This window comes from Nicotiana tabacum, chromosome 1 (assembly GCF_000715075.1).
Source record: "Nicotiana tabacum cultivar K326 chromosome 1, ASM71507v2, whole genome shotgun sequence".
Lineage (NCBI taxonomy): Eukaryota > Viridiplantae > Streptophyta > Magnoliopsida > Solanales > Solanaceae > Nicotiana > Nicotiana tabacum.
In genome coordinates this window covers 207312763-207340711 of record NC_134080.1, presented here as the reverse complement: position 1 = coordinate 207340711, position 27949 = coordinate 207312763, and the positions used below count along the sequence as shown (strand labels likewise).

General features: G+C 35.3%; 1 protein-coding gene, 2 non-coding genes and 1 pseudogene across 3 annotated transcripts; 2 read left to right on the top strand and 2 right to left on the bottom strand.

The window, feature by feature from the left end:
- The first annotated feature begins 5000 nt into the window (after window positions 1–5000).
- On the top strand, window positions 5001–16197 carry LOC107760512 (uncharacterized). The gene is made up of 14 exons (XM_016578574.2): window positions 5001–5328; window positions 7958–8119; window positions 8395–8460; window positions 8608–8751; window positions 8834–8947; window positions 9167–9268; window positions 9388–9573; window positions 11286–11375; window positions 11441–11575; window positions 12966–13088; window positions 13190–13275; window positions 13351–13963; window positions 14111–14188; window positions 14752–16197. The coding sequence occupies exons 1-14, from the start codon at window positions 5062–5064 to the stop codon at window positions 15793–15795; spliced, it is 3210 nt and encodes a 1069-aa protein (XP_016434060.1). The 5' UTR covers window positions 5001–5061; the 3' UTR covers window positions 15796–16197.
- LOC142165028 (U6 spliceosomal RNA) lies at window positions 6691–6795 on the top strand. The gene has a single exon (XR_012696065.1). It is a non-coding gene; the product is annotated as a U6 spliceosomal RNA (small nuclear RNA).
- Window positions 16198–20461: 4264 nt separating the features above from the next.
- On the bottom strand, window positions 20462–20533 carry TRNAT-GGU (transfer RNA threonine (anticodon GGU)). The gene has a single exon. It is a non-coding gene; the product is annotated as a tRNA-Thr (tRNA).
- A 1862-nt stretch (window positions 20534–22395) lies between these two features.
- On the bottom strand, window positions 22396–25201 carry LOC142164706 (NAC domain-containing protein 73-like; annotated as a pseudogene).
- Between the last annotated feature and the right edge of the window lie 2748 nt (window positions 25202–27949).

The following is a 27949-nucleotide window of genomic DNA, read 5'->3' as shown; positions in this document are numbered from 1 at the left end:
TAGCTAAAAATTTTACAAAACTTTTTCTTCTAATTTTAAGGTAAATACCAATTTCCATATCTTCAACATTCACATACTGTATTTTGAAAAATATTACTACCCAATCAGGGCATAATATATTAATGACGCGTTCAATTGAACTCATAACTTTCGATGCGGATTAAAATTATGTAAAAATTACCAAAATAGTAGTTTAAAAATATAATATGTTCAATATTAAAACTTTAAAAGTTAACCTATAGAGTTGTAACTTTCAAAAGCCTTTTTTAGGATTTTAATTGTATAAGTAAATTCTTTTCAACTCCAAGGTAAATACCAATTTCCAAATCTTCAACATTCACATACTGTATTTTGAAAAATATTACTACCCAATCAGGGCATAATATATTAATGACGCGTTCAATTAAACTCATAACTTTCGATGCGGATTAAAATTTTATATGTAAAAATTACCAAAATAGTATTAAAAATATAATATGTTCAATATTAAAACTTTAAAATTTAACCTATAGAGTTGTAACTTTCAAAAGCCTTTTTTAGGATTTTAATTGTATCTCTTGGTTGTCCTCACAGTTTCCGGAACCAAAATGTGTTTTTTTTACTCAAACTACACAAATAGGTGGTAAAAAAAAAGTTATATTTTTATATATAACGCCACAATACTTGGCGCTATACATTAACAGTAACGGAACCGTTAATGTATAGCGCCAGGTATTGTGGCGTTATACTGTAAAAGCTGACATGGCCAGGTATAGCGCCACAATACATGACGCTATACATAGATTTTCCTGGCCCCACCAATAATTTCGGACTTCAATAATTCAAAAGCGTATAGTGCCAACGTTTTTGGCGCTATACATATATAAAAAAAATCCGGCTAGCCATTTCCTATATAAAGAGGTTAGTATTGTATAGAAATTCATCCAAAAAAATTTGTTAACTCTTATTGAAACGTCTATTGTTCTTAAATTCTCCAACAGTTTTTCATTATGTCTGAAGAGCGTAGAATAAGCGTTTCATTATATTGGGGGGTGAGGTTGTGATGGAGAATAATTCTGTGGGCTACAGTTTACCTGCTCAGTGTCATGTTAAATTGCCACTTACAATAGAGTACGATAAATTGATATCGTTATTATACAAAAAACTGAGTGTGAGGAAACGTTCAGTTACAGTTAAAGTAACCGGAAGATATCCGTATTCCGTCACTCCGCAAGGGGTTGTTTTTTACTCGGAGTTTAACATCGACGATGATGAAACTTTGAGTGATTTTTTGAGGACTCCGGACGAATGTCGGAAATTTCTTGTAATCACAATGTTGGAGATGTACATGAAGGTCGAAGACGTTCCCAAAAACGAGGTTGTGCGTAGCAGAGATAACCCTCAGTCATCAGGTGGTTATTCTGGAGCAGTTTTTGCCGGACAGGTTCCGGATGAAAGAGTTTTCATTGATTTAAACTTATCACCAGCGGTGAATGAGCAACGAGAAAATAATTTATACCCTGCTTTCCATAATTCACAAGATGAGTGGTAAGCTTTAATTTTCATTTGTGTTAATTATGTATATTTTTGGTGTACTTGAATTTGTATTAATGCTCATATATTTAATAAGGGGTACCAGCCGGATATGAATTTTACAAGTGGCCTATCTGGTAGTCATCACCTAATTGAAAACGTCTATCATGGAATTTCACCACATTACGACTTGTAAGTGAAGTGATATAAAACCATATGGATATCATTTATTAATTCAGTAGCTTATATTTTTGTTGGTTGTGCAGTGAAAACGAGCAAGTTGAACCACCTGTACTCACTCAATTAACGGAAAACGACGTATTACATCGGGATCTGGCAGATGCACAGAGTGAGGAACAGAACAGTGATTACGATAACAATGCCGATGAATCCGGAGACGAGACACCCTTTTTTCGTGAGGATGGAGATGAACAAGATGAGGAGGAAGGACCTGATTTGAAGAGAGACCCACCTAGACGAAGAGTGTACGAGTCCGAAGTGTCGTTTCATTCAAGGGAGATTTCTTACATTGATAGCTTGCCAACCGTGTCGGATGTGGAAACTCTCACAAGGGATTTTGATGAAATCCGGACAGCAATGTGGGATGAGTCTAGACCAACGATGCTTGCAAAGGGGATGCTTTTTCCTGATAAAGCACGCTTAAGCAGGGCTTGTAAAATGCACACCGTAAAAGAGTGTCGTGAGATGCAGGTATGAGAGTCAAGTCCGATGGTATACAAAGTTGTTTGCCGCAGGTGGTTTTGGCCATGTAATTGGATGTTGCGTGCTACCAAGAAGAAGACATGTATGTGGAAAGTGGGTAAATATATTCCCACCCACACATGCGAAATGGACACATTCAACGGTAATCACTTCAACTTGGATATGCATAGGACGTTATGTGTGTCTTCTCTCGCCTATAAATAACGGGCTCATTGTAATTATTTTGTGTGCTCAAAATTTAGTAAAAGCAAATATTTCAATACAAGTAAGGTTTTTTTACATTACAGATCCAACACATCCCTGCAGAGGGGGAGATTATGATGGGCATCATACTCTCGTGCAAGAGTACGACGCATAACCCACCTACAAGCTAGAAGGAGTTGCGGAATTTCTACATTAGCCGGTAGCTGTGGTAGAGGTGGCTGAAACTGCAGAAATCGCTCCCAGGCCCAAACCTAACATACAAAGTTGACGTAAATTATAAGATTAACTATAACTAAGTAGAATTGTAACTAATGGACATATTATTTGAATATATTGTCACCTGTAGAAGCGGCAGAAAGCCACAAACATCTCTCTGTGTGCCGATGCAAGCCCGACACATCTGCCTGTACATGTATGAGATGACAGCACCACCCCAGCTGTAGATGGCTGTATCCTCGAACCGGGCAATATGATGCAAAAAACGGAGGCTCACTAGGTTCCCCGAAGTGTTCGGGAACAAGACCCCCCCAAATAGAAAGAGCAACAACAGCCTCGTATATCGCTGTACATCCACCTCCGCTGACTCGTCGGTGATAGTATGGTGGATCTGCACCAGGTGGTCTCTAATGGGGACCAACTATATACGACTGGACCCAGACGCTACCTCCTCGGTCTCCGGCATGAAACCCGTGAGCATGTGCAACATATCCCAATATGCCTGCCGCGAATAATATCTCATGGTCGCAGGCAGTAAAACTGGCAAGCCATCAGCGGACATGCCATATAAAATCTCAGCGTCCTGCAGTGTGATGGTGGCCTCACCGATTGGCAAATGGAAAGTGTGCGTCTCCGGTCGCTAGCGCTCAATCAAGGCCGTGATCAAAGCATAGTCGAGCTGTATCCGTCCAATCCTAACAATCCTATATAATCCCATTTCCTCCAGGTAATGGACCACGTGGGGATGTAGAACGCGGGGAGGACTCAAAAACTCCCACAATAGATCCACTCTCCTAGCCCGGAAAGTCTGCGTAAGCAACTGTCCGTCCAATATATACTCGGATCTATGCTGGGGCTGTAGGGCTAATAGATCCAACGTCCGAGGGCCGGGATGTATAGTTGCGTCCATGTCGTCAACTGTAAACTATCATTAAACTATCATTAATAATTATGTGTTTTTTATTATAATTTAAATTCATATTTTTAATAACTTAATTGTACAAATTATATATATATATATATATATATATATATATATATATATATATATATATATATATGTGTGTGTGTGTGTGTGTGTGTGTGTGTGTGTGTGTGTGTGTGTGTGTATGTGTGTGTGTGTATGTGTTTATTATAATTTAAATTATTATTTTTTAATAACTTAATTGTACAAATTATATATATATATATATATATAATTATGTGTTTTTATTATAATTTAAATTCATATTTTTTAATAACTTAATTGTATAAATTATATATATATATATATATATATATATATATATATATATATATATATTTACCTAATGTGTTTTTATTATAATTTAAATTCATATTTTTTAATAACTTACTTGTACAAATTACTAATTATATATGTTGATACAATTATTAACTTAATTGTACAAAGTTTGCATTTTCAAATACCAGTATAAGATACTTAAACAAAAAGAATTCTAAGCTAAAATACTACACATTACTACGCTACAAGGCTCTAAATTTTACTATGCTATAAGGGTCTACGTTTTACTAGGCTAAAAATGTCTAAATTTTACTACGCTAAAAAATAATCTAAACTAAGCATAAATAATAAATAAATTTAATTTCAAATAAAATACAAAACGGAATAAAAAATATATATAAATCAGGATATTAACAGACAAATTTATTTTACTAATTTATATTTTATTAGAAAACACTAATATTAAATTCAGATAAATTTAACATGCTAGTTTCGGAAAAAAACACAAACCGAAATAGAACACATACAAATCAAATAATATACATTATTATAAATGTTTCAACTTAAAATAAATCGAAATACCTCGATTTAGAATTTTGGCAAAGCAAAAAGATTGAAATTTTGACTCCGGAATTGTAAATCAACAATAGCACGAAACTCTACTCGAATGTGGGACCCTTTTTCTTCGAGTTTTATGTGTCGGGGGACCCAATTTTATCGGAGAAGAAGACGGAGGGGTATAAAAAATCTATGTATAGCGCCACAATACCTGGCGCTATACATTAATGCGCTATGTATAGCGCCACAATACCTGGCGCTATACATTAATGCGCTATGTATAGCGCCATGTATTGTGGCGCTATACCTGGCCATGTCAGCTTTTACAGTATAGCGCCACAATACCTGGCGCTATACATTAACGGTTCCATTACTGTTAATGTATAACGCCAGGTATTGTGGCGCTATATATAAAAATATAACTTTTTTTTAACCACCTATTTGTATAATTTGAGTAAAAAAAAAAACCACATTTTGGTTCCGGACTCGTCCTCACGCACGCTCCAAGAAGAAGTATATCATTCTCTTCGCACCGATTGTTTCCCTCTTTTTCTAATTAAACACACACACGCACTTTCTCTCTCTCTCGTAAAAGTCACAACATCATGAGGAGGCTATTCGGCAGAGGTTCCGCCGGAGATTCGCCGCAGCAACCTTCGCCGTCACCATCGCCGCCACTGTCCTCTCTTCACTCCTCCGTTAACATTGCAGCTGGTCCGGCGAGACCGATACGTTTCGTGTACTGCGATGAAAAAGGAAAGTTCCAGCTCGATCCGGAAGCCCTTTCGATACTTCAACTCGTGAAGGAGCCAGTTGGTATTGTCTCCGTTTGTGGTCGCGCTCGTCAAGGCAAGAGCTTTATACTTAATCAGGTAAATTTCAGTAAAGTTAGAGATTAAAGTAAAGCCTTTTTGTATGTTTTTAGTTAATTATGTTAATTGAGGTTTGTAACTTAATGTTATTGTCCGATTCTGTATGAGAGTGAAGGTAATGCTGGGGTTTTGCTTGTCACTGCTAGTTTTGGTTAGAATTGGGATTTTGGAAGATATTCGTCAATTATTTAACTGTTTGATGACTAGAATTATCAGCATATTGCTCTGAAACTTGAGATACAGGATCATTAAATCAATTAATCAACTATGTCTTAGCTCCAGGCTTTAGTGCAAGTGGCAAAAGTTGAGGGACGTGTGACTTAGTTCACATGTTCGAGCCTTGTGCCATTCGAGCTAAGCCTGCTCTCTAAGTGGAGAAGGATATAGAGGGGGGCCCATCCCGAGTTTCAAAGGCTGTCGCTGGTCCTAAATGTTTTCCCTGGATCATCCAGAAAAAAGAGCCTTAATCAAATGGTACCATTAAAAAAAGAAAGAAAGAGGTAGAGCAAAAATGTATTTGGAAGAATTCACGAAGCACAATGGGATTAGATGTTGGGGAAGATATTTATGAGTTGGTTGAAGGATGTTCTTTGTACAGCCTTAACTATTTTATGTTAGCTCAACTTGCTTATCAAGATTAGTTAGGTTTCTTCCTAGGGGAGGTCTAACCTATCAGAGATTTTTACCTTTAGAAAGTATACATAACTCAGTAAATTTATAAATAAAAACAAAGCCCTTTTTCGTGGTTAATTATGTTTCTTAGAGTTTGTAGTTTAGTGTTATTGTTTCCGATTCTGTATGAGAGTGAGTGTGAGTTTATGACTGTCTTCTGGTCCTGTTTGTTAGGGTTTTGCCTGTCAATGTTGTAGTTTCTAGTTTCTGGTTAGAATTGGGATTTTGGAAGCTAGTATCCAACTATTTAATTGTTTGAGGACTAGAATTATCAAGCACATTGCTCTAAGTCTTGAGATACAGAATCACTAATCAATCAATCAAGGTAGGCCTTAATCCCCATGGAGACAAAACCGGTAGGCAATTTCTTTCCATCCGTCTAAGCTTTGGTGGACAGAATTACATGGTACTTGTGCTGTTGAGAGGTAGCTGCTCGCCTAGTCCACTGTTGTGGAATTAGTCGAGGGGTTTGCTAGTTGACCCAAATACCATCCAAATGTTGGAATCGGCTATATGAATCCTCAGTTCATTTAAGCTCAATTCATATCATCATCATACCAATTAAAATTAAAAGTGAAAAGTTAGTTTAATACATACATAAATAATAGTCATAATAATAATATTAGAAGTTCTCGAATAAGACTAGATCTTATTCCTCCCTACTATATATCACATATACGGATCTTTCTATTGAATGTCTGTTAAAAATTGGAACTGGAACTATATAGCGAAAATTAGCATGGGCCCTGCACAAGGATGACACGCACTAATCGAGTGCCAAAACAATGGACTTTTTCTTCCATTGTACCATTAAAAAAAGAAAGAGGCAGAGCAGAAACGTGTTTGGAAGAATCCGCAAAATACACTGGGATTAGAATGCTGGGAAATATATAAATGGATTGGTTGAAGGAGTTAAACTGTATGACCTTAACTATTGAGTTAGTTCAACATGCTTATCTACACGACACAACAAGTATTTGCTTCAGTTCATCTAAATTGTTTGAAGGGGAGCCTTTGAGCAACGTTAAAATTGTCTCTCTGTGATCTATAGGTCATGAGCTCAAGCCGTGGAAGTAACCATTAATGCTTGCATTAGTGTAGGCTGTCTACATCACACCCCTTGGGGTGCGACCCTTCTTCGGATCCTGCGTAAACACGGGATGCTTTGTGCACCAAGCTGCAATTTTTTCATCTAAATTGTTTGTTAAAGTTCCAGAAAAAAGATAATGACCAAGGAATCTGGAGTTCGAGTTCACTGTCATTTTCTGCTTACTGTAGTCATCTGCCCAATATCAAAGAAAGATACCTTTGTTCTGAGGATCAAAAGAGAGATGAACCATAATAAAAGTATGTCTGAATAAGAAACTATGTTTTGGAGGGTTTCAACTTTCTACTGGAGTTCACTATAGGTGGATGTATATAGTTTCCTAGATTTAGGGGTTTACACCTTGGATGGCTTCTCTTATTTGTTGTTTTAAGAGACTTTAATGTAAAGAGACTCAGTTAACCGTCAGTATCAGTTCAAGGCATAAGCACCCGATTTTTCTAGTTTTATGTGGTGGAAAGTTGCAGGAATAATCTATTAGAGGGAGACCATTCTGATTAACCATATGGAGGTACTATGGTTTTCTTTGTGCTTCTTCTGTAACTCCTTTTTATTGTCGCCTTATGCAGTAATATTGTCATCCTCTGTTTATATATTGTTCTTGTACATTTCATGCATATAATTGCAGTCAACTCATGAATCAAAGCCATAGCACAGTGACACTGTTCTTCTTTTAGAAACTCAATTGATTTATGTTATTAACAAGGTCTATTACAATAGGATAACTGCTATCTTAACTAATTACTTATAGCTATTTTACTTGCTCTCTCAAGTAAATTTCCGTATGTAACTTAGAGCTGCTTCCTACTTTGCTGAAAACATGTAACTGAGTGCCTGCTGTTTGCCCAGTAGCTTCTTGGCAGGAGTAGTGGCTTTCAAGTGGCGCCAACTCATCGTCCATGTACAAAAGGTATTTGGTTGTGGAGTGCACCTTTAAGGAGAACAGCTCTTGATGGAACGGAATACAACCTGTTACTATTGGACACAGAAGGAATTGATGCTTATGATCAAACGGTTAGTTTCTACCATTTAGCTTATTTATTATTGGGTTTATGAAGAAGGAATAACCTGCATACCGATAAGTGTCAATATTATTACTACTTACTCGCCTGGCACATGCTATATGGCTTATATACTATATTCTTATACATTTGGTGTTGCTAAACTTTTCACTAGCTGAAGGAACTGTAATAGTATAATCCCAGAACATGTCTTCTTTTTTTCTTGTGTCCTGCCAATGACTGTCTTATGCCTTTTGTAAATATCTGTTTTGTTTTGCTGTTTCGCAGGGAACATATAGCACACAGATATTCTCCTTGGCGGTCCTTCTTTCAAGTATGTTTGTATATAACCAGGTAAGGAGCACTTAAACATGGATCTCGTTGGCTTGTTTTGATATGACATTCTTGTTAGACTGTTTATCGTTATTCCCTCATGATTCGGTGAATTTCTACAGTTTGTTTTTTTGGTGTCCTCATAATCTCTTTAATCCTTTAATTTAGATGGGTGGTATCGATGAAGCTGCACTTGACCGCCTTTCTCTTGTCACTGAAATGACTAGACATATTCGTGTTAGAGCCTCCGGAGGAAGGGCCAGTGCATCTGAGCTTGGACAGTTCTCCCCAATCTTCGTTTGGTTGCTTAGGGTAATTCTGAATTTATTTATTTATATTTTCTTCTGTGCTTGCTTGTGTAACTGTTAACATATATTTTTTCTCTCTGCAAAAGGATTTTTATTTGGACTTGGTTGAGGACAACCGCAAAATAACTCCGCGGGACTACCTTGAACTAGCTTTGAGGCCAGTTCAAGGTGGTGGGAGGGATGTTTCTGCTAAAAATGAGGTATACACTATCCATTAGTGTTCTCTTTTGCTTTACTATGATGTAATTATTCAATTTCTATTATAACTATCCCTGTTTAAAAGACTGGTTCTGAACTTGCACGTCTTTTACATGTCAGAGTAAAACAAGAATGTTTTTATGTAATTCAGAAAGCATCCCTTTTTGTCTTCTAATGAGCTAGCGGTAGATTGGGTAACCGTTTGGAACTTCTGACTGCAGATTAGGGAATCCATTCGTGCTCTTTTCCCTGACAGAGAATGCTTCACCCTTGTGCGGCCTTTGAGCAATGAAAATGAGCTTCAGCGGCTAGATCAAATACCAGTCAGTGCTTAATACTTTCATATATTCCATTCTCTACTATCATAGCTTCTATCTAATTGTGATTCTGGTTGTGGAAACTCTTTAAATATTCTAATTGTGGTGCCAATTTTCACTTGCAGTTGGAAAACATGAGGCCAGAGTTTAAAGCAGGTCTTGATGCTTTGACAAGATTTGTTTTTGAGAGGACAAGACCCAAGCAAGTTGGAGGGACTATTATGACAGGACCGCTCTTTGCTCGTATAACTCAGTCCTTCCTGGATGCTCTTAACAATGGTGCAGTGCCTACCATCACCTCTTCATGGCAGGTTAGTGATATTCTTAATGGCAGATATACTGCCTTTTCCTTTCCACATTAGACGTTCTTCTCTGTATCTGCACAATTAGTGTGTCCAATAGTAATGTTATTCTTTTCATCACCCACACCCTTGACCCAAAAAAGCGACAAAAAGAAACCACTGATCATTGTTTCATGGCTATTATTCAATCCTTAATTAGATTGGCTTTTGGCACCAAGAAAGTGGCCCTGAACAGAAAGAACAAGGACTAATAGAGATCTTAAATCTAGGTCTTATAGCCTTATACTAGAGAAAAACTATTGGAGAAGGTAAGGAAGATCTTTTACAAGGTACCTAACTAGTCCCAAAGAGAATTTCTCAGTAACAAAGTCTTAGAAGTAGAGTTGCAGGTCCTCTCCTGTAAAGGTTGGTTATTTCTTAACGAGGACTCAGCACCATCAAGATACTATTTAGTTATTTAATTTTTGTTTTGGGTTAAGTTTATAAATTTCATTGGAATGGGCAAAAATCTGCCCGTATACAAGGAGTATACCAATAGTAGAAAACCTCACAAAAGGACATGGTTTTCTATGAATGATACCCATTAACAACAACAACAACAACCTACCCAGTATAATCCCACAATTGGGGTCTGGGGAGGGTAATGTGTACGCAGACCTTACCCCTATTTGGGGAGGTAGAGAGGCTGTTTCCGATAGATCCTCGGCTCAAGAGAAGGTGGAAAGGAAGAAAAGGGAAGAAGAAGAAGAAGAAGAAAGAGGGTGGAGAAAGACAGACGAGGGAGACAAAAGACGATAAGGAAAAAGAAGAGGAAAAGTAGCATCAGATGAATGATAGCCATTCTTCTATACAAATTGGTACCTCATGGGTGCATCAAAAGTAAATAAGGGGATATAATCCTATAGACATCTTAAGTATACTATCAGAATATGTCGATTACTATTAAGAAGATATTTTACCAATTAAGTCAAGATCACCCTAAATTGATCCACGGTTCCAGATTATATTTAAAAAGTTATTACTCTAACTTAGTGTCACCTCAATAAAATGTCTCAATATAAGCGTTTCTTAGAGAGGCTACTCGTTCTTCTTCTCTTCTTAGAGATTCGTCGAATGTGTTCTTAGCCTTATTTGGAATTCAATTTTGTGATTTCTTGCTATTGCATGAGATTTACTGTCTCTTTGTTTCATTCATCATTATGGCTTGAATTGTTATGTTGGGGAACAACTGGCGCATTTGGTTCTGTTTGGTGTCCAGTTTCAAGGACATGAAGTTTGGAAATTAAAAAGAAAGTTTATAGTCTGGACACCAACTGATGTCTGATGAGCGTCATGCAAATGTTAAAAATCTGACATGATACCGATATATAACCGTAGTTTTGGTGTCTGGGTTGGGAAGTTCTTGCATGTTCTTATTTTATTTATCATGCTTCGTGCACAAGTGAATTAGTCATCTTCAGAATTGCTATGGTAGTCCCTCTTCATTTTTCACTTAAGAAAATATAAGGGAAGAAAAATCTGAGGTTAGTAAAACAGCATGACAAGCCAACAAGTGAATGATTTGTTGTAGAATCTTATGGATGTTATTTAACTTCCCATGGCATTGTTTTCATTACTGAAATGGTTTTCAGCTGAAGCCAAGTGCTACCATGTTAGTTCACTCTGTGTACCCAGCTTACGCTCCATAATGTATGCCATGTTTTCCATTTTGATTTCTGCAGAGTGTTGAGGAAGCTGAGTGTCAAAGGGCGTACGATTTGGCTGCTGATAGATACATGGCTTCTTTTGATCGTTCTAAGCCTCCGGAGGAAGCAAGTATTGCTTTGTTTTCATTGGTATCATTATCTGGTTGCTTCTAATATTTCAATCATTGCAGGGTGCACTAAGAGAAGCACATGAAGATGCAGCTCAAAAGTCCATGACAGAATTTAATTCTACTGCTGTGGGGGCTGGATCCATCAGGATGAAATATGAGAAGCGTCTCCAAAATTTCATAAAAAAGGCATTTGAGGTTAGTTTTTTCCTCCGTCATTTACTTCATCTATGGAGGATAAAGTGCATATGAGTGAAATAAACAATATGTTTGTGTCATAATACATTCCTTAGTGGAGGATGAGCTAATGCTAGTTTTTATTTTGCTTCTGCGCCATACGTATCCGCAGAAAAAAAAAAGACAAAAAAAATTCACAAGTGTGCTTCTGCATTTAATAACTTCATTGCTTATATTCAAGAGATATGGTAAAACGGCTGGTATTAGTGATATTTTCCAATAGGTATGCCAATAGACAACACTGGCTAGGTTCTAGGAAAAGTGTCACAGGGGGGTGGGGGGTGCATGCTGACAATTATTTAGTGAGATTAGGATTTGAACGATATCCAGGGACATGGTTTTCATATTATTGCTTCATTGGAGGTTTTTAAGTTTTTGAACTTAGTAGCATATGTTTTGTCTTTGAGCCATGGATTGGCCCTGGATGAAAACGAAATTCCTCCTGGCTTTCAGGGATGGTTCAAGTAATGCTTTCGGATAGAACGATTATCATTTCTCGTTAAATATGTTAATACGGAGAGCTTTTTCTATTTTTCTTAGAATGGCAGAACCTATTTGCACAGAAGTCAAGCTTTGGAATTTTCAGTTGATCTTCATTTTTTTGATAGGTAATGTAAGGATATTATTCCTGATGTAAAAATCAGCATTTTGGACATTTAATCTTCATTTAAAGTTGTAAAAAAGAGAAGACGAGAGAAATACTAAATGATTTAGCGAAAACATCCAAGACTGTTCTAGGATGAAGAAATAAGGAAAAGTTCCTACTTAATAAAATTTTGTTCTTTGGGTAAGTGTACAATTGTTCTGCTTAGACTGTGTATTCGCACTAATAATGCTTGCATTAGCGTAGGCTGCCTACATCACGCCCTTTGAGGTGTGGCCCTTCCGATGGACCCTGCGTGAATGCGGGATGCTATGTGCACTGGGCTGCCCTTCAATATTGAGTTCAGTCAACTACCTGGTTATGAAATTATGATAGCTTCTTTCTTCGTAGTAGTGACCTGTGGAATAAGGATTTAATTCCTTCATTTACAGCTTTTTTCTCTGCTAACCAGGTGATATTTGAGTCAAAGTTTAGGCGTAGTGTATTTGGTCTTTGTTTTTCCCCAGATAAGTGCCTGTCCCTGTGTAATATCAGTTCTTATCTGTTTAATATCTATTCACGGGCCATCTGCTCACACGACATAGCTCTTTGACATTCTAGCTGAGTTTAGTTAAAGGTTTCTGGTCCCTTCAAATGGAATGACTTGTTGACCTAGATAGTTGTCAGGATGTTTATGGGTGCGAGTATCTCTGCTATGCTACTAAATAGCTCTTTTGAATTGTTCATTTGGTTTTTATGTTGATGCAGGAGCTTAAAAAGGATGCCTTTAGGGAGGCTTATCTACAATGTTCAAATGCGATTCAGGACATGGAAAAGGAACTGAGGATGGCTTGTCATGCTCCTGATGCAAACATAGATGGTGTGCTTAAGGTAAGCCTTTTTCACAATAACTACTAGCCAACTTTTTGTGGCTAAACTGGAATTTAGGCATATTGGTTACCCACGTCCTGAAATGCATATGCCATATGCAGGTTCTTGATCGTTCAGTGTCCAAGTATGAAGCAACTTGCCAAGGTCCTGAAAAGTGGAGAAAATTGAGTGTCTTCTTACAACAAAGGTTTGCATATTAATTATTCTTTGTTGAAGCACTTGCTATTGGGAATATATATGTCACATTACATTGATTTTCCAGCTTGGAAGGTCCACTATTTGATCTCATCAAGAAGAAAATTGACCAGATTGGATCAGAGAAAACTACTCTTGCATTGAAGTGCCGCTCCATCGAGGATAAGATGAATTTACTTAACAAACAACTGGAAGCTAGTGAGAAGTATAAATCTGAGTATTTGAAGCGTTATGAAGATGCCATCAATGACAAGAAGCAGCTTGCAGATGATTACACGAGTCGTATTACAAATTTGCAGAGTAAATATAGTTCATTGGAAGAGAGATATTCCAGCTTATCAAAAACATTCAGTTCTGCTAAACATGAGTCTGCAGAATGGAAAAGAAAATATGAACAACTTCTGTTAAAGCAGAAGGCTGATGAGGACCAATCAAGTGCAGAAGTATCTGTTCTGAAGTCCAGAACTGCTGCTGCTGAAGCAAGGCTGGCTGCTGCCAAAGAACAAGCTGAGTCAGCTCAGGAGGAGGCGGAGGAGTGGAAACGTAAATATGACATTGCCGTCAAGGAAGTTAAGAATGCTCTCGAGAAGGCAGCATCTGTTCAAGAGCGCGCGAACAAGGAAACCCAATTAAGAGAAGATGCTTTAAGAGATGAGTTTTCAAGCGCTCTGGCTGATAAGGTGAAATATTGCTACTAATGTTGGTTCAATTTCAATGTGCTGCTTTGTTTGAGTTTGCTTCTCTTCCCTCTTCGAAGTGTCATTTGTTGTGTGCTTTCTTAGTTTCCAAGGTGATAGTTAAAGTTCTATTTGTTCATGAAACTGCAGGAAGAAGAAATAAAAGACAAGGCATCTAAGCTTGAGCAGGCTGAGCAGCGTTTAGCGACACTGAATTTGGAGTTGAGGGTGAGTTTCTGCTTTTCTAAACCAATATAACTTGCATTTCACCATCTTATGTATGAAAAAAGGTGTTGGCAGGATGGCTTTAAGTAACAGTCGGGGAGGGGGGGGGGGTTGCTCACTCTCTGTTATTTTAAAGTGGGCTTGCCGAAAAGAGATTTCGGGTTGCCCGAGCTTCTGATGTTTTTTTGTGTTGACCCTTTGCACGCATTTGGAGTGACAGACTTTTATTTGGAAGTCTAATAACCTTCAGTTATGTGTTGCTTGTGAATTGAAAGGAAAGTTTGCCAATTAGATCTGATGAATGGCAATTCATGTTAGGTCAATTTTTATGATTGGTACCAACTTGTCTCTGACAATACAACTGGGTAACCAGACTATGTAAATAAAAGGATATTCACGCTCATTATGTATGTGTTAATTTTTAAGAGATTTGTATTAGTACAATGACTGCCCAAATGGAGTAGAAGGATACAGAGGATTCATATAACCCAACTAGTTTGGGATTGAGGCATAGTTGGTTGATTATATTAGTGCTAATGACTATTCTTTGATTATTCTTCTTACAGGCCGCTGAATCAAAGGTAAGGAACTATGATCTAGAAGTGTCGGCTTTGAAGATTGAAGTCAAGGAATTGGGTGAAAGGTTAGAGAATATCAATGCTACTGCACAATCATTTGAAAGAGAAGCTAGAATTTTGGAACAGGAGAAGGTTCATCTGGAGCAGAAGTACCGGTCAGAGTTCAATAGATTTGAGGATATTCAGGATAGATATAAATCAGCTGAAAGAGAGGCTAAAAGGGCAACTGAGCTGGCTGATAAAGCAAGGGCCGAAGCAGCTACGGCCTTAAAAGAAAAGAACGAAATTCAGAGATTAGCTATGGAAAGATTAGCTCAGATTGAGAAGTCTGATAGAATTATTGAAAACTTACAGAGGCAAAGAGATGACTTGGCTGATGAAGTACGGAGGTGTCGTGCTGCTGAGGACGATGCAAGGTCGAAAGTTACAATGCTGGAGGCCCGAGTAGAAGAAAGGGAAAAAGAAATTGAGATGCTACTGAAATCAAATAATGAACAGAGGGCCAGTACTGTGCAAGTCCTTGAGAGTCTGTTGGAGACCGAGCGTGCGGCACGTGCTGAAGCAACCAACAGGGCGGAAGCACTATCTGTTCAGTTGCAAGCTACCCAAGGAAAGCTAGATCGTCTTCAGCAACAATTAACTGCAGTTCGGCTGAATGAGACTGCACTGGATAGCAAACTTAGAACTGCTTCACATGGCAAACGTACCAGGATAGATGAATGTGAAGCTGGATTTGAATCTGTCCATGACATGGACACAGATGATAGAGTAACACGGGGAAATAAGAAGTCCAGGAGTACAACCAGTCCTCTAAAATTTACTTCCCCAGATGATGGAGGCTCCGTTTTTAGAGGAGATGATGATACTCATAGTCAACAAACAAATGGTGAGGATTATACGAAATTTACAGTGCAGAAACTAAGGCAGGAGCTCACAAAGCATGATTTTGGGGATGAACTGCTCCAACTGAAGAATCCTAACAAGAAGGATATCCTAGCTTTATATGAGAAATGTGTCCTCCAGAAATCATAGTTTTCAGCGTGCTTAGTTGTGTAGAAAGGCTAGTAGCTCCGTTATAGGCAAAAGCATACAACTTCTGGGTCAAGGATTTGTGCGCTGGTTTTAACAAACATCTTTTTGAGTTCTTAATGGAAAGTTTATATCCTCATCAGGTAGCTACAAAAGCTTGCTATATGCTGCTGCTGCCGGAGCTTTCATGTGACATAATATTTTTCATTCTGGTGTGCGCTCTAACTTAGGGATTTTGTTCGAAATTCCCAGTGTGGTGTGTTAGGAAGATGGTTTCTAGAGGTTCAAAAGTTAGTTATGTAATTTCCAGATCTTATTCTCGTGCATTTGTGCAGTATTGATGGTTAGTCGGGGTTGATGTTAGTTCTCGTGATTAGTAATATTATGTCTTCTCGCTTACAAAAAGAGAATAGTAATATGTTTTGTTTTTCTTTTTAGTTTGTTTTCAGGATTCATGCCTTGTTTCCTTCACTTGTCCTTTCACGCTGTTTAGCAATCAATTACGTCTAGATCCCAGATTAGTTGGAAGTAAGTAAAGTAGGTCGTATGCCTTGGTCATTCCAAGGTCAAGGTTCATACTTCTCCTTGAAAAAAGTTGGAACTACATGACATATACAATAGCACCTGCTAAACATATTGTCTTTGACTAGCAATAGTAATTTGCTTCTTCTCATAGAGACTCATGGTATTAGCTAGTTTATGTACATATATTGAGTAGGTCAGACAAAGTAATTTTTGACTGTAGAATATATATGAATACTATCACATCATCACGTGATACTATATGTTTTGAGTACAATGCATGTCAGTGGTTTGCATAAGTAGTTCAATTTGATATTGTCAAAAAGGGGGCACATCTAATAAGCTGCAAAAGGTTTCAAGTAAACCTAGACCTAAATATTAACGAAAACTGGTTTTAAGTAAAACTAAACTTCTTGTGTCGCTAGAATCTGTAGCTAATTATATGTTTTCTTGTAGTGACTATTTGGTAAGAACCTTCAACGAATTCATGCAGCAGGAGCATAGTCATAGTCTCCATCATTGTCGTCACCACCTCCTTCTAAGCATGCTGCTGGAGCATAATCATAGCCATCATCTCCATCTATCGTCTCTATCTGAATATGACCTTCTCTTTTGGAACCCAATAATCTTGAAAATGCAAGACATGTTATGATGTTAATACTATCTCTTAATATGTATAGAAATAGGAAATAGTGGGTGGTGTACGTCTTTGGTAGGATATTTTGAGGGATGGTTTTTGGGTGTGTGGTTGGTGAAGAAAGCATTTGCTTATATAAAGGTACATAAGAGCCAACTATGTACGCATTTCGATGGATGTTGGCACGTTAGAAAGTGTGTTATGTTAACTGAAGAATGTGCAAAACCATAAGCTTGACTGCGTTTTAGCTATCTTTGGGGCTGCACATCCAAAATTCACTTTACATGTCATCCATCAAATAGGATGAGTAGGGGCGGAGCATGGGGCACAAAGGGTTCAGTCGAAATTCCTTCACAAAAAAATTGAACTGGAAAGTTGGCTATGGAGATTCCGTGTATAAATATCATTAGATGTCTCGTAATAAAATTAGTTGTTGCTAATACTTTGTGTGTTTCTTTATTTATATTTGAGTCTATTTAGTGAAAATTCTGGTTCTACCACTACAAGAAAACTATCTAAAATTGTCTAAAAACACCGATCAAAATCGGTGAAAAAAACGGAAAAAAATCGACTGATTTCCGACTGACTTTAATTCGTCGAAATTAGGCTGGTCAGTGATAAATACTGGTCGAAGTCGGTCGCAATTTCCGACCGATTTCGGTCGGTCAGTAAAATTTTGACCAAAAAAGAAAAAATCTGCCGATTTCGGTCGGTATTTTAATTATGCAATTAAAAATGCACCATTTTTTAAAATCGACCGAAGTTGGTCGGTTTCGCGAATTTTTTTTTAAAATACCGACCGATTTTGGTCGGTTTTTCGATCGATTTTTTGACCGACCGAAGTCGATCGATTTGTTGCGGTCGATTTTGGTCGAATTTTTAGTAGTGTAATTATACCACTAATGACGATGAGTGTTTTTTTTTGTTTTGTTGATAAAGTCCGATGATGAGTATTGTTAAAGGTCACGTATATATTCCCCATCTTGATGGAAATAGAAACCTTCTCTCTATCTATTTTCTACCTCTCTCTCGCTTTGTGGGTGTGGATTTCAGTAAACCATTAAAATCCATTAAAAAGAACATGCATATAAATCAAAAATCATCATTAAAGATTGTTGCTGGCCTCACTCTCATAACGCAATCTCTTCCCACATGCAATTTCCTCCTTATTTCAAGTGTTTCAACCTTTTAAAGTTTACTAGAAAAATTAAAACGACAGAATAAAGTCTTGAAAGTGAATTAAGTACAGGTTGTATATATATATTTAAGCTTGCTGTGTACAGTGGCGAAGCCAGGAAATTCAATAAGGGTGTTCAAACTTTTGTCAATGAGCTATGCAAAATTATTCAAAGTCTATTTTTAAATCAAAAACAAATAATATTTTACCTTATACGTAGTAGTATAGTTTTTCGACAAATGATGTCAGTTGATCACTCTTTGATCAACATAGCTTCGTCCATGGTGTGTAGGCAAATGACCCAAGTGGACAAATCTTAGCCCGTGGAAATGTCTGCATGACACGTGGAAGTGTGTATAATCTACGTGGATGCTTAGTCAGCACGCCACTAGACAGAGTTACTCTGCAGAAATGAATATGTTTACAACCCTGTCGACATGTGCTTTGAAGAGAAATATAGTGAAAATGTTAACATGTTTAGTGGGCATGCTACTGTTTGGACAGGCTTCTTCTTTCTGTTTTCCACAGTGTATCCGCTTTGAGACTCTTACTAATCTGGACTTCCGTTGTGTAAGACCCATTAAAAGATAAAAGCACTTCATATCAGAATTTTTCTATTGTCAGAGCTCGAACTTAAAATCTCTGGTTAAAGGTAAAAAAATCTTAACCATCTCACTACTGACTCTTGATGATAGAAATGAAGACTTATATATGTTGGCATTCATATCTATATTAGAGGACATTTTGTCAACATTAATTGATATTTGCTTGTGCAAAGCATGGAATGCTAGAATGCGAAGATAGAGTTGGGGTGTCATGGTCCATCTAACTATTAGATATATTTGGATAACGTGGCATAGAAACAGAGAAAATTTTGATCCTTTTTTTAGTTGGCAGCAAATAATATATGGTCTATACAGCTAAGAATTCCCAATTAGCAAAATAGTACAAGTCATGAACGTGAACAAACATGATGAAATTTTCAAAGGTAAATAACTCACACTTCACATTACATTTTTAAGTACATCAACTCTTCAATAGTAAGACTATAAATAATGAACACTCTATTCACTACCCTTAAAAAAAAAAGTCGTCAGAAACAGCCATAATTACAAGGAACGTTAGAAGCATCTAAGTATTTGGTTAAAATTAAAAATTTATTTATATTGCTCAGACTTTCCATAAATACCATTGTACCTGAATTGTATCCTTCAAAATGCATTACTTTTAGAGAATAATACACATATTTTGCGGCATTTTTAAAAATCCGAGCAACATAAATTTTTATTCCTCCATTTTCTTCCGTACCTCAATCTTAACTTATTCATACAACAACAACCCCCACCCAAATTGTTCATGTCAATGTTTAACCTAATAACATTAATTTCTTTCCCTTACAACTCCCTCATTCTTTGTTTGCATTATTTGAAGTTACATTAAAAATAGATGAATTGTCATCTTGGTATGAAACAAAAGGAGGGTTATAATAATCAATAAAATTTGGGGTTTTTATACTAGGATTATTATCTTGCCTACATAAAGATATTCTTGATCCACATTGTCTAGGCTGTGTTTGGTAAAAAACTTTAGAAACCACTAATTCACCATCTTTTTCCTCCTCATTATCACCTAAGTGATATTGATGCATTACCCAATTGGTTTTTTCAGGTTTTCTTTGCCTTCCATAATTTGTGTAAAGTACTAAAATCTTTTTGTAACCTTTCGAAATCTACAATCTACTTAATATAATATAGATATATAATCTAGATAGAAATTAATGATGAAATTAATCTTTGATCTGGAATCAAAGAAAGATAATAAATGGCTCTTATGGTGTGACTTGGAAGAAAGGTTTCTCTGTAGAGGAAAGGAATAACAATTTATTCCTATAATTTTTCCTATAGAAAATCTAGTAACAAGAAGATTTAATCGGAAATATCGACAAATTCTTGTGGAATCCAAAACAAAAAAATGAAATTAAAAAAAAATCAACTGCTCCAATTTCATCTCTATCGAATTTTAATATCAGAATAGCGGATATAGTCATGATTCAATAGGTCAGGTCCACTTACTTTTTCTTTTGTTGATTTCTAACCTTTCGAATGGATTTGGTTGGTATAATGGAAAATAGGAATATTCGGTGATTCAAGAAGTGACTTTTCATTATTCAGAAATTCATAATAATGAAAATTGACTAAACAAATGTTCAACTTTATAACTAAGTATAATAATTAAGTATAATGATAATGTATTATCCAGTTAGTTACTTTTTTTATTACAAATAAAAATACAATTCTCCCCTCAAATATGAATACTAGATTGGAGTTTTACAAAGCCCCTTATCGGATTTGAACCGATGACTTACGCCTTACCATGGCGTTACTCTACCACTGAGTTAAAAGGGCCTTTTTGATTTAATTCCGGAATTATTCACTATGTGGATAAAATATCTATAGGTACATATATTATAAACATAAGTATATATGCATAAGTACATGCAGTAGATACATAGTGTCTAGTGGCTCATTGTTGAATAATAAAATGGATTTACCTAGGAAGTCTAGGAGAAAATGCAATGAATTGTTTCAAGACCGACTCGAATTGCTTTTTTTCTTTTATTGAATTGATCCCACCAGAACAAAATTCACTTGATTGATACATGTACATACACCTAGCAATTCAACATAAAATTCAAGATATTTCATCGAATCATGGAATGAAGAGATTCTACTTGTCTCCTGAACTAAATTCTTGGAGAAAAAAGAATTTTCTTCTTGATCCCGCTTACTAGATTTCTCGTTTGTTAATTTCCTGTCTTGGTGGGAGGGAGATAAGGATATCTCGTCTTAACAATGAATCAAATGAAAGTGAAAGAAATAGAATTTCACACCTTTTTCCTTTTCTGACGGACCAATCATTCCCTGCAAAAATCCTACTCTTCCTTATTATTTCTATTTTTTGTATTTATTACTTTTTTTTATTTATAAATAAAAAAAGAAAATTCTAAATACTAAATAATCTAAACTAAAATAATCGAAAGAAATTCAATTGAAATAATTCCAAAAAAAAAAAATACTACTACTAGATTTCTAATGGCGATTCTAATGAATAATTCATCAATTTTGATCAACATAGCTTCGTCCATGGTGTGTAGGCAAATGACCCAAGTGGACAAATCTTAGCCCGTGGAAATGTCTGCATGACACGTGGAAGTGTGTATAATCTACGTGGATGCTTAGTCAGCACGCCACTAGACAGAGTTACTCTGCAGAAATGAATATGTTTACAACCCTGTCGACATGTGCTTTGAAGAGAAATATAGTGAAAATGTTAACATGTTTAGTGGGCATGCTACTGTTTGGACAGGCTTCTTCTTTCTGTTTTCCACAGTGTATCCGCTTTGAGACTCTTACTAATCTGGACTTCCGTTGTGTAAGACCCATTAAAAGATAAAAGCACTTCATATCAGAATTTTTCTATTGTCAGAGCTCGAACTTAAAATCTCTGGTTAAAGGTAAAAAAATCTTAACCATCTCACTACTGACTCTTGATGATAGAAATGAAGACTTATATATGTTGGCATTCATATCTATATTAGAGGACATTTTGTCAACATTAATTGATATTTGCTTGTGCAAAGCATGGAATGCTAGAATGCGAAGATAGAGTTGGGGTGTCATGGTCCATCTAACTATTAGATATATTTGGATAACGTGGCATAGAAACAGAGAAAATTTTGATCCTTTTTTTAGTTGGCAGCAAATAATATATGGTCTATACAGCTAAGAATTCCCAATTAGCAAAATAGTACAAGTCATGAACGTGAACAAACATGATGAAATTTTCAAAGGTAAATAACTCACACTTCACATTACATTTTTAAGTACATCAACTCTTCAATAGTAAGACTATAAATAATGAACACTCTATTCACTACCCTTAAAAAAAAAAGTCGTCAGAAACAGCCATAATTACAAGGAACGTTAGAAGCATCTAAGTATTTGGTTAAAATTAAAAATTTATTTATATTGCTCAGACTTTCCATAAATACCATTGTACCTGAATTGTATCCTTCAAAATGCATTACTTTTAGAGAATAATACACATATTTTGCGGCATTTTTAAAAATCCGAGCAACATAAATTTTTATTCCTCCATTTTCTTCCGTACCTCAATCTTAACTTATTCATACAACAACAACCCCCACCCAAATTGTTCATGTCAATGTTTAACCTAATAACATTAATTTCTTTCCCTTACAACTCCCTCATTCTTTGTTTGCATTATTTGAAGTTACATTAAAAATAGATGAATTGTCATCTTGGTATGAAACAAAAGGAGGGTTATAATAATCAATAAAATTTGGGGTTTTTATACTAGGATTATTATCTTGCCTACATAAAGATATTCTTGATCCACATTGTCTAGGCTGTGTTTGGTAAAAAACTTTAGAAACCACTAATTCACCATCTTTTTCCTCCTCATTATCACCTAAGTGATATTGATGCATTACCCAATTGGTTTTTTCAGGTTTTCTTTGCCTTCCATAATTTGTGTAAAGTACTAAAATCTTTTTGTAACCTTTTAAAACTCCACTTATAAAAACAGGTCTTGTTTTTCCAGTTTTATGCTATCTTGTTTCACCTCCACCTTCAGTATTTGTATCAACTTTTCTCCTTTTTCTATTTCCTGTTGTGTATGCTTTTGAAGGCCTGTGAAAAAGTGACGGATTTGACCTTCTATATTCACTCCTACGTAGGGTAAAAAAAAAAACATAGGAAAGACGATTAGTGTTTCTTGGAAGTAAAAAAAATGACTAAAGTAAATTTGAGTCTAAGTAATGCACTGACTGTGTAAAAATATATTTACATATGCAATCAGGCCATAGATAAAGAATTTTGAGTAAACTTCAATGACAAGCATTAGTTAGTAACTAAGTACAATAAATCTATTAAAATTATAGATAATGTATAAAAATCTATATTTAATTTTGAGGCAGAACTTAAAATAATGTATAAAATCTATTAAAATTATAATAAATAATAGGCCTGGATCTATAATTTTAAGGTTGAACCTATAGAACTTATATCCTGAACTCGCATCTGATAAATTTTACATTGTTAGTGCATATAACTTAAATACCAATAAAATTTACTCCACGTGACACAATTTATGTGATACTTTTCGCTTTTTTGATATTTAAACTTTTTGATTTTGATCGTATATTTAATTTGGACATAGATTTTTTAGGTATTTTGAAATAAAATTTACATATTTGAAAACTACGTAAAAAGTACCATAAGTCACAATAATTAGTACCTCAAAATGTTTAATAGGCATATGAAAAAATTACGGTCAAAGAATAATTCACTTGGCTCTTGAAATTCAAACACTTTCACATAAATTGGGATAAAGGGAGTACTATTCAAACTATATATTGTGTCATGCAATTGCATGTCCTGTAAGAGCAGGTCACTTATATACATTAATAATATTATATTTAATCATCGTTAGCATATAGATGTTAAACTCATAAATCATATAGTTTTCAATAAACTTTACCACCATTCAAAAAGATGTACAGACGAACTACCAGTAATTTAACAAATTACTACGGTTTTCTTAATTTGAAACAAACCGCAGGAAAAACAAATGGTAATTTTTAATCATTATATTGCTTTTTTTTTTTTTTTTTTTTTTAATCTTGTATATCTTTTTACCAAATTGGTAACTTGATTCCTTTAACCAATTATTTTTCCACTTTTGGAACGTCAAAGAAATAACAAAATCCTCTCAATTCAGTTGCAGCCAGTATATGGCTATTTTCTGTTATAAAACTTCTAAATCAAATGACCAAAGTGCATAAAATCTGGTGGAATAAAAGCCAGAATATAGGGGGAAAAGAAGAGATTAACAGATTTTCAGGGCTGGACTTTGAGAAAGAAAAAAAAAAACTGAAACAAGTTAGCTACTCTGGCCAAATGGAAAAAAGCATAAGTTAGCAAGCAAAACCATATATTCGTACATGGTGATTAAACCATTACTTGGTTAGTACTTCGGAGGAGTGATCAGAATTTGAACTTTATAGCTTCTAGATTCTAGAATAGTAACATCACGTGTTAGTGATTGTTTTTTGAATTTAAAGTTTGTAACATATTTTATGAATTTTTTAATATAAATATATAGTTCGAACAAAGCTACTTGGTACCTCACCTTCTAGCTAGCCAAGTTCCATAACACAATTCCCACTGTATGTAGAGGCGGGACCAAGATTTAAAGTTATTTGATTTGGATTTTTTAGTTTTTTTAAGTTATTAAGTTTTAAATTAGAAATTTGAACATTTTTAATGAATTTTTTAAAACTAATTGAACCAAAGTAATTGGGTTCGACCGAACTTGTAACATGTACACGAAAGAAAGATTAAAGAAGAAAAGGAAAGAATAACAGTACGTAAAAGAGACTATGTATGTTACGTTAGCGAGTTCACGAAAGAAAGATTAAAGAAGAAAAGGAAAGAATAACAGTACGTAAAAGAGACTATGGGCTAGCTAAATTAGGAAAACTTATAACTTCAAACTAGTTACTGACACCCCACGCAATTATCACCACTTTTTACCCTATATTAAAAAGGATATAAGTTGTACTTATTAACAATGTAATTTCTTTTAATATTATCCGTATAAATTCACCTTTCTAGGAGCGTGTTATTTTCTACCGTATTAGGTTACCAATTAATGTTTACTACATAAATATAGTTGTAATAACCTTATAAGTAACATGATCGTACAAATATCTTTTACACCATGAACTTAAACTCTATTAAACGTTATACATAAGCACGTCGGATAAGATATGTTTTTGCCTTAAATAACAATAATCCGAATATAAATCCATAAAAAAGGAATAAAATTAGGACAAGAAAACATGATGAATCTTCTCTTTTTGGTTTATTCTTTTCATTGACAGGTCGTAGAATTTCAATTAATAAATAATGGAAATTACCTGGTAGTTTCTCTGGATGAGTGTAGCAAATTCCATTTTCTCCATCAATGGTTGGAATGAATTCGTTAATTAGAGGAGTTTATTGGTATCTGAACCTTGTTTTTTTATTATTTTTATTCAACAAAAATTGTACTTCTTTCTTTTTGAGACTTCTCTAAATTGATAACTTTATGATCATTTGCATTTAGTATTTTTCATCTTTTGTCCATAGACTTGCCCTTTATGTCTATCTCCACTAATGTAGACTAAACACTGATTTCTAAAATCTTTTAGGACCTTAGGCTGGTAGGTTAAATGTTATATTTGTAGTGGCTTGCCTTTTTCAGTTTTGAAGTAGAATATTTCTAAGGTCAGACTTTCCAAATATTTGCTATTGATTTTTTTTTTGTACCTATAATGCTTGAACATAAGATCAATCTCTCCTCTTTTTTTTCTTTATCTTTTTCAAAATGAGCTCCAAACTTATTTTCTGAAAAATGACTTTTCAAATCATAAGCATGAGTGTGATATTTAAATTTGGGCATATTTAGGTATTAAAGAAGAAGAAAAATAGGTCTTCAAGCTTCAAAATAGGTGCTACAATTTTTTTTTGTAGTAAATTTTTGTGCAATATCTAGAAAAGACTGAGGTAAACAAAGAAAGCCTAAATTCATATTTCAAAAATCAGTGTTGTATAGGATTTCGCCTCGAAAGACATTTGGGGCAAGTTCTAGCATATAGATTATAAGTTCTACTTGCTTTTTGATCATAATGCTTCTCAATCTCAGAATATCTTGCCAAGTATTGAAGATATTTGTTCTTGCCTTCATAAAAATAAACTTAAAAACAAGGAAGTTATGTGGTAAATATAAAAATATATATTTGATATAGAATGATAAGAGTTTTATTTTGATAAATTAACACTTTATAAGAGGCATAATTATAAAAAAAGGATTATAAAATCTTTTTGGCTTTCAAATATACAATTGCAGAAGAAAGCTTGAAAGAAATTGCAGCCACGCACCTTTTGCGTAGGTAAAAATCTTTTTGGCTTTCAAATATACAACTGCAGAAGAAAGCTTGAAAGAAACTGCAGCCACACACCTTTTGCGTATAAATAACAAGTCTAGTTTGTATATAAACTAGAAAATTACCTGTGCCAACATATGAATTACATTATTAAATGGTTAACCAACCAGTTACTTAGGCATACCGATCATCATGGAGTTACTCCTGTATAGGTGACTCTGTTTTTGTAGAGGCCTTCATGAGATGTCCTGGTTGTACAATAACCTGGATATTAACCAGATCAATTGATTAAGCATTTAACTATTTAAATCTATGTTGGACTTATAAGGCTCCATTGCTTCACCCTTAATGGCTACGGGTAAGGAACCATAGTTGTCGCCAACTCGACTTATTAATTGTAGACTTCATCAATCTATCAAAGTGACAGATGGTTGTTGCTCAAAATGCCCTCCAAAATATAATTTTAACCTGTGACCATTTACCTTAAATTTGTCTCCTCCATTGGTTTGTTGAATTTCAATTGCTCCGTATGGAGTAACATCTGTAACATTGTAAGGACCTGTCCACCTGGATTTTAATTTTTCTGGAAATAGCCTGAGTCTACTATTGTATAGAAGTACATGATCTCCAATTTTAAAAGTTTGCTGTCAGATTAAATTGTCGTGCCATTTTTTTTGTTTTTTCTTTAATTTTTTTGGCATTTTCATAGGCTTCTAATCTGAGTTCTTCCAATTCATTCACCTGAGAAAATCTATTTTTACCAGCAGAGGTTAATTCAAAGTTCAATGCTTTCAACACCCAAAAAGCTTTGTGTTCTAATTCAACTGGAAGATGACAAGCTTTTCCAAAGACTAATCGATATGGAGACGTACCAATTGACGTTTTAAATGTCGTTCGATATGCCCACAGTGTGTCATCTAATTTTGAAGCCCAGTCTTTCTGGAGATTCCAACCGTTTTTTCAGGACTTGACCTTGTGTTTGAGCATGATATGGTGTTCCTATTTTGTGAGTCACACCGTATTTTGACAATAATGGTGAAAATTGTCTATTCATAAAATGAGACTCTTGGTCACTAATGATGACTCGTGGTGTACCAAACCTGGTAAAAATATTTTTCTTGACAAAATGCACACAGTTTGAGCATCATTTTTCCTTGTTGGGATGACTTTAACCCATCTTGAAACATAATCCACAGCCACAAGGATATATTCAAAAGAATGAGATGAAGGAAAAGGACCCATAAAATCTATTCCCCAAACATCAAATATTTCACATACCTGTATTGATTGCACTGACATCTCATCTCTTTTAGTGATATTACCTGTTCTTTGACACCTGTCACACTGTGCAACGTAGGCATGAGCGTCCTTAAAAAGTGTTGGCTAGAAAAATCAAACTTCTAGAACTTTAAAGGCAGTTCGATTTGCTGCATAATGTCCTCCAACTGCTCCATCGTGGCAATGATACAAAATTTTGATCATTTCTTCTTCTGGTAAACACGTTCTGATAATATTATCTGCACAAATTTTAAACAAGTAGGGTCATTCCACAAATAATATTTAGCATCAGATATCAACTTTTTCCTCTGTTGGTAAGTAAGATTTTGGGGTGTCCATTTCCCAACCAAGTAATTTGCAATATCTGCAAACCAGGGTGGTTGAGTCACAACTGAGTTGATAGAAAAAATATGTTCATCAGGAAACTCTTCTTTTATATCACATAACTCAAGTGGGGGGTTCTCTAATCTAGACAAATGGTCAGCTGCCTGATTCTCTGTTCCCTTTTTATCTTTTATTTCGAGCTCAAATT